The sequence below is a fragment of the Saccostrea echinata genome, unplaced genomic scaffold (genome assembly GCF_033153115.1).
Source record: "Saccostrea echinata isolate AGI-Se365-2 ecotype Australia unplaced genomic scaffold, CSIRO_AGI_Sech_v1 ptg000012l, whole genome shotgun sequence".
NCBI lineage: Eukaryota > Metazoa > Mollusca > Bivalvia > Ostreida > Ostreidae > Saccostrea > Saccostrea echinata.
Genome location: NW_026889761.1, coordinates 4,174,607 through 4,188,029, shown reverse-complemented (window position 1 = coordinate 4,188,029; position 13,423 = coordinate 4,174,607). Strand labels below are relative to the sequence as shown.

Below are 13,423 nucleotides of genomic sequence, written 5' to 3'. Positions count from 1 at the left end.
TTACGCAAGAGATTCCTTTTATTATACTTATAAAAATATTAATATATGAATTTTACATACGTATTAAGAACAAACCAATTCACAAACATAGAGCAACACGTATGTCTTATATGTATGTATAATCAAGACTTTCTTTTCAACATTAATACAACTAATCTGGTACAAAGACATCTTATAAATAAATCTTTTACAAAACCTAACAGCTTTTCATTCCTTTAAAAAAATAATCATATCACGTTTTAAAACTTCAACTCATTTTCTACAATCTAGAAAATGCACTACTATGCAGACATAACCTAAAACCATACAGTACACGCCGTACACCCTTAACCCAGATCACCGCGATCTGTACACGTGTTAATGGCATCTTTACACGTGATTTTACCTTCACAATCACACGAACACTTAATCTGAGAACACTTCTCATTAATCACAAAGTCTGAATTCCCTGGGTATTTTGTTCCGGCGTATTCACACTCGGTACATGAGTTTGGCTTGTCCCTACAGATGTCCACGGTACGACTTGGTGGACAATTAAAGCTTCCGTCACAGAAACAGTCGCAATCGTACTCGGCACAGCCGTTTACATACTGAAATCTTGTACCCGATCGATATTTACTACCTTGAACCACGCACTCGGTACAGTTTGTGCCTTCCGTTCCTTGGCGTGTGCGATGACTTCCACATCCGGGGATTCTCCTTGTCCTCTCAGCAGGACAGACATAGGACCCGTCACAGTTACAATCACAGTCGAACCGGAAACAATTCTTGTCGAACTGGAACCTTGAGTTTGGTTCTCTGTCGTATCCCTGGACGTTACACTTTCTACAGTTCCCCGTCTCTGGGGTGCAAATGTTTTTGGTGCGATCTGCAGGACAATTCCATGACCCGTTACAGTAGCAATCGCAATTTAACCTATAACAACCATCATCATGTTGGAAATGCGAGTTTCCGGCATATGTTTTACCATGGGCAGTGCACTGCCTACATGAAGACCCGTGACTTGATGATCCAGATCCTGAGCTGGTGGAGTGGGATTTACATATTTCCTGTGTTTGAGAGGCAGGGCACTCCCAACTTCCATTGCATGCACAGAAGCATGAAAATCGATAACAATTGTCATCAAACACGAATCGTTCGTTTGGTTTTCTTTGAGCTCCACCAGCAACGCAGTAAAAGCAGCCAGTGTTACCATAGCTATTAGCAGACGAGTAACCGTATCTATAGAGATGACTGGGTTGTACACCTACATTTTGGTGACTGGAACCCCTTTGAAATGACGATCCACTACTGCTAGAGGAACCACTTTGGTGTGTTGACCAACTACTGCTAGAGGAACCGCTATGATGAGTTGATCCATCACTGCTGGACGAAACATTCTGATATGATGACCTACCACTGCTTATGGAGCCACCTGTTTGAGAGGATCCACGATCACAGTAGTTGATTGTTTTCTCAGCAGGACAATTGTACTCGCCACTGCAGTCACAAGTACACGTGTACCGATGGCATTCTTTGTCGTATATAAACTCGCTACCTGAACTGAAAGGTGATAAAATATGTAAATGCGAGATTCATTATCTCAGATATATATTTAAATTTACGTTTATATATGTGCATTATTATATTACAAATATTTTAAAGTGCACAAACCGATGTTGCCGCCCCACTGGATCCGTGCACGGTCTACATTGAGGTTTATTCTCGCCGTTCCTGCATATTCTGCGGATGTTCCCCGAGGGACAGTTGTAAGTTCCGTCACAGGCACAGTTACAGCGGTGTCTTTGGCAATCCTTATCGTACGTGAACTGACTGTTTGCACTAAAATAGAATTGTATTCCCAAACGTTACATGGGTAATGGATAGTAGACGATACCATTGCAATTACCCCCCCCCCCCCCCCCAAAAAAAAAAAATGAAGCAAATGTTGATAAAGTAATTCATTTCCAAATATAAACATAAAGGGTATAAAATATTTAAGGGTTACTGCAGTAGTTAAAATCAGATGTATATTGTAAGTGGTCCTAAAACTGTCCAAACCTCCCCTTTCCCCTTCCACGTTTCATGGAAGATTACAATAAAGCACAGTATGTGTCATAGGTAACATACGGATGTCGTCGTCCGTTGGGATCCGTGCATGGTCGACATCGAGGCGGTGCTCGTGTAGGCTCGGGGCAAATTCTTCTAGTTTTCTCTGAGGGACAGTTGTAGCTTCCGTTACATGCGCAGTCACATGTGTATCTAAGACAGTCCTTGTCATAGAGAAACTGTGTGTATGGTCTGAAAATATATATCAACAAAAGCATAAATATCATTGGAGATATTAAGGGTAAATTCACGTTAACAAATTTAGATTGTGCACCAGCATCTACATGATAATTAAGAATGCCACTTCACTTTGTTCAGGGGGTTGTTTCTACAAGACTTACTGATGTTCCTGACCATCAGGACCTGTACATGATCTGCACTGAGGCCTCTCGTGACAGACCCGCCGGAGGGCGCTGCACCGAGGACTTCCGTCACATCCACACTCGCAGTCATACTCCACACAGTTCTCTACTCGACGATAACGCTTACCGGATCTGTGAAATGACAACATAGAGATTAATTAAAAGCGGAAATTGTAAACTGCAAGAAACTACAGTTTTGGTGCACTATTAATGAAAGTTCATCAACACTTTCTATTATAACGTTGATCAAATCTGTGGGTTTATACCGAGTTTGATATATTTTTATTCAAACGTTTACAAGATTATCACTTACTGATGAGTGACACCATCGTGAGTACACGATCTACACTGATTCTGACCCGGACCACAGACATTCGTAACCTCTCTGTCACAATCATGGGTGCCATCACAAGAACATTTACAGTTAAGCACGCGACACTTGTCATAAACAATTGTAAATCTATTTGAAAAAAAAAATAACTTGGCATATAATTTGTTATAAATAAAATATAGTAAATCAGCAGAAAAAAAAGATATACTACCAGTACTTAATTCAAAGATAATGCTACCAAATTATTTCGTATTTTATATTCTTTATTTTTCATTTCACATCTGTTTATGCAATATATTTTCCTTACTTGGTGTTTGGCGAATAGTCCTTTCCTTGCACGTGACATTTAGTACATGTTGGTTGTGGGGCCGGCGTTGTTGTTGCATGAGAGCCATGGTGACATGTATTCTCCCCCGAATCTTGACATCCATAGCGACCACTGCAGTAACACTCACAATTGTACCGCTTACAGCTCCGATCTAGACTGAAAGGCTGTTCCGACGGATACTCCTGGCTTCCCACTCTACAGGGCTTGCAGTGTTGGTGATCAATATGTGGCGCAGGAGTGGTTGGTTTAGAGCAGATGTACGTTCCTGTACTGACACAGTTGTGGGTACCATCACAAAAACACTGGCAGCTATACCTGTAACATCCCTGCTCTCTTTGAAATTTGGTTTTGCCTTGATGAACTTTTCCATCAACTGTACATGACCTACATGTGTCATGAACATGAGAGTCATCGCCGATATATTCCGCATTGGCTCTGTCACACGTATAACGATTGTCACATTCACAAGTGCAAGTCATTCTCCAATTTCCTTGTGTGAGTGTGAAAGTTGACTTTGCAGGCCTATAATGTCCTTCAACGGTGCAACCACCGCATGTTTGAGGTTGTGCACATGTGCGAAAAGGAGATGAACATTGAACTTGTCCATTACAATTACACTGACAAACAGTTCTCTCACATGTTTTATCGATGTTGAATTGTGTATTAGGTTCCCTGGTCACGCCATTGTAGACACATTGTAGGCATCCATCGTGATGCGTACAACCTGGAATCTGTGTTCTGACGCATGTTGCCATACCGTCACATTCACAACGACAAGATGTCCTCTGGCAATCTTTGTCAAATGTGAATCGAGAATTTGCTTCATACCGTTTGTTTTCCACATAACAAGGTCTACACTGGCTTTTTTCAGCAAAGCATTCGTTAATACTAACAGCCCGGCAGATGGCATACCCCTTGCAGTCACACTGGCACCTATATCGAACACAGCCTCGTTTATAATCAAATACAGCCATACCATGATACCGTCTGCCCTCCACCACACAAAAATGACAATCACTGTTTGATACCCCATTATCTCCTGGTGAAAGAAAACAAAAACAGCAACTGTAGGAGAAAGGTTTCATTAGGGAAGAGATTATATGGAATAGATAGTATGGAATACTTACTGATGACAACTGACGTAGATCCTCCCCTAGTCACCGAGACTCCTCCTCCACCACCGCCTGTTGATACAATTCTTCTCCGTATGACTCTAGAACTTCCTGTACTTCCGCTAGAAACGACCGACGATCCCCCGCTGACAACTCGAGATCCGCTGCTAACAACACGAGATCCACCACCGACAACTCGAGATCCACCACTTACTATTCTTGTGCTTGAGGAGCTACCTCCTCCACTTATAACCCCTCCACTGGAAGAATGACTACTTCCGGTAATGACTCTTCTGCTTCCGCCTGATACGACTGTGCCCCTAGAGGAGCTTCCACCAGATATGACCCTCCTACTAGAATGGCTACCACCATTGACGACAGTTGATCCACCAGACTGGACGTGTACACCGCCGACATGTGACGAACTGCTGGATCCACCTGTTATCCTTGAGTTGCTTATGACGTGTATTTGTAGATTACATAACCTATCTATGGGAGCTTGACACTGAGGCAGACCGTTACACGCACACTGACAGCGGTATGTCGAACATCCAACGTATATTTCGAAGGAAGATCTTGATGCGTGTTCAATGCCATTTACAATACACTTGCGATCACACTGTTGAGACACTGAGAGAAAAACAGCTGATTTCTTTGAGTACTTTATAGTCCCAGATATGATACCCTCTACACACGAGTCGATGATCTTTTTGGCGACTCTGTATCCAGAATTACAATAGCACCTCAGCATATGCCGATGGCATCCATCCACATATTCAAATTGGGAATTACCAGGGAAGAAGTGATCATTAATTTTGCAAGCTGAACAATACTTTACTGGTGTGCTACCAAGAGACTTCAGTTGGAATTCCTGGAAGTAGTGGCTATATGAAGAACATACACTGGTTGCTTGTTCAACAGGACACTCTACCTTTCCATCACAGTTACACTGACATTTGTACTTAATACAACCCCATTGGCTATCGAAGGAAGTCCTGCTTGTATGACGGCGGCCTAGGAAATAGCAATCTTTACACTGATTTTCAACATGATGGGAGGTGTCACCAGTGTATATGGCTTCTGCTGAACATTGCCACCCCCCGTTACAGTAACACTCACAATCAAAGCGCCAGTCCCCGTCCTCTAATGTAAAACGGGACCCACCAGCCACCTTGTTCCCATTTACGTCACAGGTATAACAGCTACCTGAAGTATGAGGGTGGCAAGTGTCCACTGCTTTTGAACCTGGACATTCCCAGAATCCATTACAATTACATATACAATCCTGATATTGCATACAGCCGTCTGTGTGATTAAACACTGATTGACCTTTGTAGGTTTTCCCGTGTACATCACAAGGATAACATCCTGTGCTGGGGTCAATCAAACACGTGTTTTCGGTTTTTTCTGGGGGACATTCATAGGAACCGTTACATCCACACTGACAGTGAAATCTATAACAGTCCCCTCGCTCGAATGTGAAAGGAGAATTGGCTGCGTATGTTTGATTGTCCAACACGCAGTCTCTACACTGCTGTGAACAGGTCCACTTAGCATGTTCTTTGGGGCACTTCCAGGACCCGTTACAATTACACTGACAGTGGTCCCATTCCCAGCAGCCCTCTTTATGACGGAACTCGCTGTTCCCTTGATACCGATTTCCATCCACGTCACATTCTCTACATCGATCCGTACACGTCCACTTTCCTGCCTCGGGAGGACATGACCATGACCCGTTACAGTGACACTGGCAAGGATCATAGGTTATACAATCAACGGTGTGGGAAAATTCTGTATTTCCTGCATATTTCCTTCCGTCGACACTACACTCACGACATATATTGTCACATGCCCACCGGTAGCTCGTGTTAGAACAATAGAAAGATCCTCCACATGAGCAATGACAGTCTGTCCATTCATGGCATCCATTTCTGTGTACAAAGTCGGTGTTTCCGAGCTGAATCTTTCCATAAACATCACATGGGGTACAAGAGCCTCCGCTCAGATCCACGCCACTTCCCCCGCCTTGTCCACACACTTTCTTATAAGTTTTATCATCACAGCTCCATCTACCTTCACAGTTACAGAAGCAACTGTCCCATTCAGAGCATCCATTCCGGTATTTGAAATAAGTATTTGGATTTTCCAATCTGTCCTGTGATACCAAACATTGTCTACATCTTGAATTGGAACTTCCAAAGCTCCCACCTGCACCACCACCTCTAGAACCACTACTTGAGTATAATCCGTCCGAAGAAGAGGAGGATGATCCACTTGAATATCCACCGGATTGTCGGCTAGAGGATCCGCTACTCTGTGACGACGAGCTACCACTACTGTACGACCCTGAGGAATAAGAACGACTCCCTCCACCAGAAAGTTGAGTTATCATAGTGTTACGACAGATGTCCCTGCCTTGTGTACAGTTCCAGAAGCCATTGCAGTGACAGTGACACTGGCTCAGCTCTGTACAACCACGGTTATAATTAAAGGGGGCGTTACTTGGAAATAACACCCCGTGTACGTTACACTCCTTACAGTTTTGACCGGAAGGACCTGTACGATCGGTATTTCTGTTTCGACAAATGTCTTCGTTCTTTTCCCGTGGACAGTCGTACCATCCATTACAGTGACACTCACAGTTGAATTTGATGCAGCCTTCGGTGTAAGAGAACTTCTCCCCCGCGTTATAGGTATTTCCTCGGTGGTTGCACTTCCCTGTGCAGTCTGCAGTGATAAATAGGTATGAGTAAGAAACGTCATTAACAACCCAGTTAGGTAGTATTTTAAGAGTAGCACGTCATATGTATACCTTGTTCTGACCATTTTCAAACCATTAATGATTAAATTACTAGTATCTTTCTAAAAACAAATGTAGCTCATAAAAAATTACAAAAATGATCGATTATTTTAAGTATTACTGGTGAATGAGAAGATTCTTTTCTACTAAATAAAAGTTCGCCTTATTTTTGAAGGGGGGGGGGGGTAAACTCGCCGTTCATCTTACCTCTTGTGCTTTCCGAATTTCCAAACTGAGTACCGTAACCTCTGTCAGCTGAAATGATACAAAGATGACTGAAACATGTGGCTTGCATACAATATGTTTACTGAATATCATCATTCAAAACCGATGAATATCAAAATTGCTGTGCTATAGTTTACTCGTTTGTTTGGGAGCGCATTGAATACATAAAAACAACAGTTATGTAAATGGTGAAGATGATGAACTTTGATTAATCCCATCCCATAAATCCATCAGAGGTGGGATCAGTTGCCTAAGAGGAGTAAGCTTGCCTGTCGACCGGTCACAACCGCCGTTGGCCCTATAATTTGATCAAGTAGACGGAGTACTCCCTAGTTAAAGTTAGTACATATGTATTTTGATTGATTGTACGTATGTTGTTTTACGACTGATTCGAGATTTTTTCACTCATATAGAGACGTCACCATATACCGATGAAGAACTTCAAACTAAGATCTTTATTAGGCTCTCAGGGCCATTAACAGTGAGGGATATTTATCATGCTAACGTCTGTCGTGACACGGGACCTAATTTTTTAAGGTCTTGTCTGAAAGACCCGCATCTTTCACCGCAAAGTGCCGAGCGCTTGGCGAAGGAAGAGTTGCTACCTAATTTTTATCGACATAGGTCAGTCGCGGCCGGGGTATGAACGCACGACCTTCCGATCATAGAGCTCTACCGACTGAGCTACCGTGTCAGTATTTAAGTTAGTAGAAAAGCAATCACTTAACAAATGATGTGAAACATATCAGACAAGATAAGACCCAACGAAAGACTGTATTTACAAACAAGGTCATTATAGAAGCCGTAGAATTCTGGAAAGCTGACTTTAAACCTATATATTTATACCGAATTACTGGTTGCTAGTATTTGTATAATAGCGAATGCATGATTATATTTTACTTTTTATGATAGATAACTGTATACAATCTTTAAATTGATTTCACAGATTTTTAGAAAGTGTGGGGACTTCAATTATTTTCTTTCAAAATGAATATAGGATGTCAACAATCCAAAAGGGCGAAATCAAAACAAATAAGAAAGAAAACGCACTTCAATTTTTTACTGTCTAGAAATAAAAAAAAATAAACATTGAATATAATTTAAGATTACTTTTTGTCAGTTGCAACAAAGTTGCAAGGGGATATCAATACTTGTCCATATGAGCATTCGCCCCACCTTCACCATTGCATATACGTATGTTCCAATGTAATCGACATAATATCATTTTTATAGTGCTGTTAAATCTTATTGCCTCATAATGCTAGATGGGTAGTTAAAGAACATAACTGGTTTCTACCGGACAGGTTCAATTTCAGTATATCAAATACAGAGACAGGTTTAAGCAGCGTGGACAGAGTCTGAAAACCATCTGTCCTTTTTAATTTCATTATTTACTAATGGACGAAAAACTAAAATTCAAAATTGGGCGAGTTTTAAATGATTATCATTTGACCTATCAGTCTCATACTTGTGTTACGGTGTAAAATATGACCTTTTTGGAATTATCATAAATTACTATGCGAATTAACTTTTCGGACTTTGTGTAAATTGTTATTAAAACTTTTCGTATATTTCGGCAAATGTGTTAAATTCTATGAATTCCGCACAGCCGTAATCCTACCTGAAACAGAGTAAATTTAGAGTAAATTTTGTTTTGATTAAGATCTATTTTTTCTCTTTCTTGTTTGTCGATCCATGACTATTTTTCTCAACTTATTCGCCCGTGTTCTTCTAAAATTTCTTCACAACTATCCCACTGATATTAGCATACATTTCTATAAGAACGTTGAAGTTTTTTCAAAGATGCATATGGATTCTTTATTTCTTTTAAGTAATGATATTGTTTAAGGAAACATATAATGGAATCCCAAAATGATAAGCTTTAACGATACATTTTCAATTTAAACATTACAAAAATATTATATGATAGCAACAGCACCTACGATAGTGTATATACGATATAATATAATAATAGTTTCCAAACTGCATTTCATTTGGTTGGTCTAGTTTACGGTTATGATTTACCTGCGGTTACTAGCTCCCAAACACTCGCTGCTAGGATCAGTGTACACACCCAGTGCTGGAGGGGGCACGAGTGAGACATCTTGTTGAGACAGAACCTAAAATCCAATTACAGAAATGTATTAATAGTGGTAATCAAAAAAGGACTAAGGAGGGTGTTTAAATGAAAATAAATTATGGACAAAGAACTAAAGGATGGAATAAATTTTGAATCTATTCTTTACAATGCTGTGGCAGTTTGTTTTTAGCCTCTAACATCCAGTAACTAGAGATGAACACATCTGTGGATATAAGGGCAATAGAAAGTACTTGTGTTTGATAGTTTCATGAATGCATCAGCTTAATGTCTGTGAGGAATAAAGATTTATAATGCAGATACATATGTTTGTATGTCTGATTGTCACATCATAAAGGCAAACATCCCACTGAAAATCTGAGGGGGATATGCGGGAATTAATATGGGATGAAGACTGCTAAGCACTATTTACAGCTCTAGGTGACCCAAGCCCGGAAATGGAATGGACACACAGGAGACAGTTTTTTAACACCCGTGCAGGCTTTTGGATATTGTTTTTAACAACGAAACTGATTGGTTGCTCAAAGGAAGACATGAACACAGTTTAAATCTAATACTTAAGATTTATCTTAAGTTGTAAAAGTTTGGATTTTTTCCCCGTAACTTTGCGAAAATTAATCGATATGGAAAAATCAACCTTAGATTAATTAATAATTGCTTAAACATTTCATGTATTGACCAAATCCTTGCAACAGCTATTAATGATACAAGTTTTATGAATATTCCATTACAAATGTTTATACAAATTCTTAATAATAATTTTAAAAATTGGAATATTACATAAATTACATATTATATCTAGCATGCTACATGTATCTCAACAGTTCTTGCTCTAAGAATCACTTGATATAAATTATAATATATACTTACTTATTAGTCCCTGATCTGTTGACCAATTCCCTGTTTACTCTCTTTCCTGGCGAGTTTCAGTTGTACTAAGAATTACCTACTCACTTATACATTCCCCTGGTACTGATGATGCCGGGTTAGAAGATTGTATGAGTCAAGTAGTCTCTCACCGAAAATAACGCATTCCAATGTACAACGGGGAAACTGGTTTATACGTTTTTCACATGGCAAGCAGAAACAAAAGACTCATTTGTTCGATCGTTATTTAGCTTTCAGCATTCAAGAAATTTTTGTCTGACTTCTCGCAATTATACTGTTATTCTTACAATTGTTTTATCAGACTCATGCATTCTTTATATAAAGTGTGTGAGGCAAATCTTGACTCTGCGCACAATGAGTATGCCTCCGTCACAATTGTTCGTTAATCCCAGTTCCTTGCAGCACTGAGCTGCAGTAGTGAGTGTTTGTACTTCGTTCGTTAACATGTTTTTGTAAGTTCTTCCGTCACGAGTAATTTAGCGATAAGCCGCAAAAAATGACAGAAAAGCGGGGATTAAGTTCCCCTGTCCCGACTCTTCTCAGTGATTCAACCCTTCTCACGTAATAAGTATTATGTATAATTCAACTGAATGATTAGAGGAGTATTCATTAAAAACATGACAGGGGCAATATTGCACATTTATCTGTATATAACAATATGAGATTAGTTAACTTGAAAAGTTATTTTTTTTATTACATGAAAAATATACGAAAGGAAAAATAAAAGATTTAATTAGTATAAATATGAGGACAATTCCCTCTCAAAAAAATTGATAATCTGCAGAAGTGATTACTTTGTTGGTTCTCGGGGATAAATTCTCTGTCTGCATTTGATGTCGGTTTTCGATTTGTGGTGGCGGGTAATTTTGCGTGAAAAACAACAAACAATAAACTGTAGGAAGCGAGGGAAATCCCCGATATGTTTTTGATTATACTATAGTGTTCAAGGTCACTTTAGATTAACGGAACTGTCTATAAGATTATATTTGCTTAGCTCAATTTCTCCACCATGCAGTAGTGTATAGAAACACTTCATATTAGTTGATGAAAATACTTAACAACCATTTTTAAATTCCCTCTTATAAATACGTAGAAAACTTTTAAATTAAAAGTTTTACGTGAAAAAAAAATATTTTAATACTTATGTTTATAGAAATATATTCAAAATATCTTTTGCCGATTTCTTCAATCTAATTTTTTGATGCATGAATAACGATATTCCATAAAAAAATGTTTTATTGTTTCTTGTAAAAGTTTAGAAGACCACGGTAATGTTGCGTACAGCGGAAATGCGTTAGCGGTGCATTTTCAGACGATTAGTAACGGGAAATGACAGGCTCTGTATCTGTTGTGTGTCTCTAAGTAAAGAAACTGGTTAGTTTTCACTCTAGAAGAATATTTCTTAAGCCCCCAAAACCAAGCTTCAAAATATTTTCTTTGACCGCATTTCGTGAGTAAGTAGGATGCAATGTGACAACTTTTCCTTGTTATGTGACAATAATCTTTGGTATTATGTCAAAAAACTATGATCTAATAAGTCTTTAAAATCATGCCCCCCCCCCCCCCCCCGATTTGAAACAATTTTTTTTCTTTTATCATTAAAGAATCTTCAGAGTTAGTTGCTGAACTCCTTACAATTTTATTTTTAAAAATAATAATTTTTAAAAATTAAAATTCGTACACTCAGATTTAGATGTTCAAAGGCAGTGAAATATTTATATTCAAAAATGTACAAAATAACTATTTTCTGACAAGAGACCCATGGACAACAACGCTCACGTCACTATGACCCTGCTGTTCGTGATCAGCAGATTTTTTTTCCTTATAAATTCCTATGTAGAAATTTGATCGCATATTGTGAATTTTTTAATGGCATTTTAATAAAATTAAATATTCTTCGAAAATCACTAAATATACATGTATGCAATCAAAATAGAGAACATTTATTACATTTTCAACAGTGAAATACTGTGATTTATTAATTGAATAAAAGTGATATTCTCTCACAGTGTGAAAGGATACCAAAAATGATATTCTCTCACAGTGTGAAAGGATATCAAAGTAAGTAAAAAATAATTTCTGGCCTGTCATAAGATAGAGATAGTGACTAAGCATCTTGATAGAGCTAAAACTGCAAATTTCTTCCCAAAAATGTTGCTAAAATCCATGCTATTTAATGTACTTCTAAGCTATGACGTTTCAACCGCTCAACTATGACGTCATGCCTATGACACTGTGTTAGGAAAAGACAGGGGCAAAGGGAAAATCAAAGAAAATGTAATAAACAGAAAATTCAATGTTTTGTAGATGAATATGGAATTTATTTCACTCGTGAGACAGGATTTTTTTTATATTTTCACTCGTGCTTCCCACTCGTGAAAATATCAAAAATCCTGTCCCACTCGTGAAATAAATTCCATATTCATCTACAAAACATTGAATATCCTCTATATATTAGTTGTATATCCCCTACTACCCAAACTCCGTCACCATAAGAGGAAAACACGCCAGGTAACTCTCTGAATTATTTTTTGATTTGTTTCATGTTTGCTACACTTAGTAATGAACTTAAACATTGTTTGCAGAAATATTTTTAAAAATTCAGCTATTGGGCTTATACAAAACTACTATAAATAGAACGCGTATCACATCCGTGTACATTACGTCCAATGAACCCTACATGTAACTCCGTCACCAGGGCCCTCTACAATATGTCAACATATTAATTAGAAATATTTACATTACAAGTGTATTTTGCATATAAAATGTGTGGAAATCTATGGCATTCAAAACACCATAACACGAACAGGGGGTCAAAAGGTTAAAGCATGCATTTTATTTTGACGTCACAAACGTCGAACGCCGTGGAAGTGTAACGTCATACGCGAAATTCAAAAATCACGCTCACATTGAACAGATGCTGTTGTATTGACTCTTCCAGTAACTGTAACTTACTTGAAGGATAATAAAGGGATTTTTAAATATAAATCACATTTGCAGTCAATGCAAGGAGTTTAAAAATGTAAATATAAGCATTGAATCATTATTTTTTGAAAGATATAGTCTCATAACTGCAACGTACGGTGTGTGCAAACAAATTTTCATAATGCGCTAACGCGCGTTACTCAATTTGTTTGCACACACCGTAACGGTTGCAGTTATGAGACTATATCTTTCAAAAAGTAATGATT

The 13,423-nt window shown here is 38.6% G+C and overlaps 1 protein-coding gene across 1 annotated transcript; it reads right to left on the bottom strand.

Annotated features, from left to right (window-relative positions):
- On the bottom strand, nucleotides 1-10,319 carry LOC133185208 (uncharacterized). The gene is made up of 10 exons (XM_061320302.1): nucleotides 10,215-10,319; nucleotides 9,272-9,366; nucleotides 7,229-7,276; nucleotides 4,237-6,948; nucleotides 3,089-4,148; nucleotides 2,764-2,910; nucleotides 2,430-2,582; nucleotides 2,110-2,280; nucleotides 1,654-1,821; nucleotides 1-1,542 (listed from the first exon to the last, which is right to left on the bottom strand). The coding sequence occupies exons 2-10, from the start codon at nucleotides 9,348-9,350 to the stop codon at nucleotides 327-329; spliced, it is 5,754 nt and encodes a 1,917-aa protein (XP_061176286.1). The 5' UTR covers nucleotides 9,351-9,366; nucleotides 10,215-10,319; the 3' UTR covers nucleotides 1-326.
- Between the last annotated feature and the right edge of the window lie 3,104 nt (nucleotides 10,320-13,423).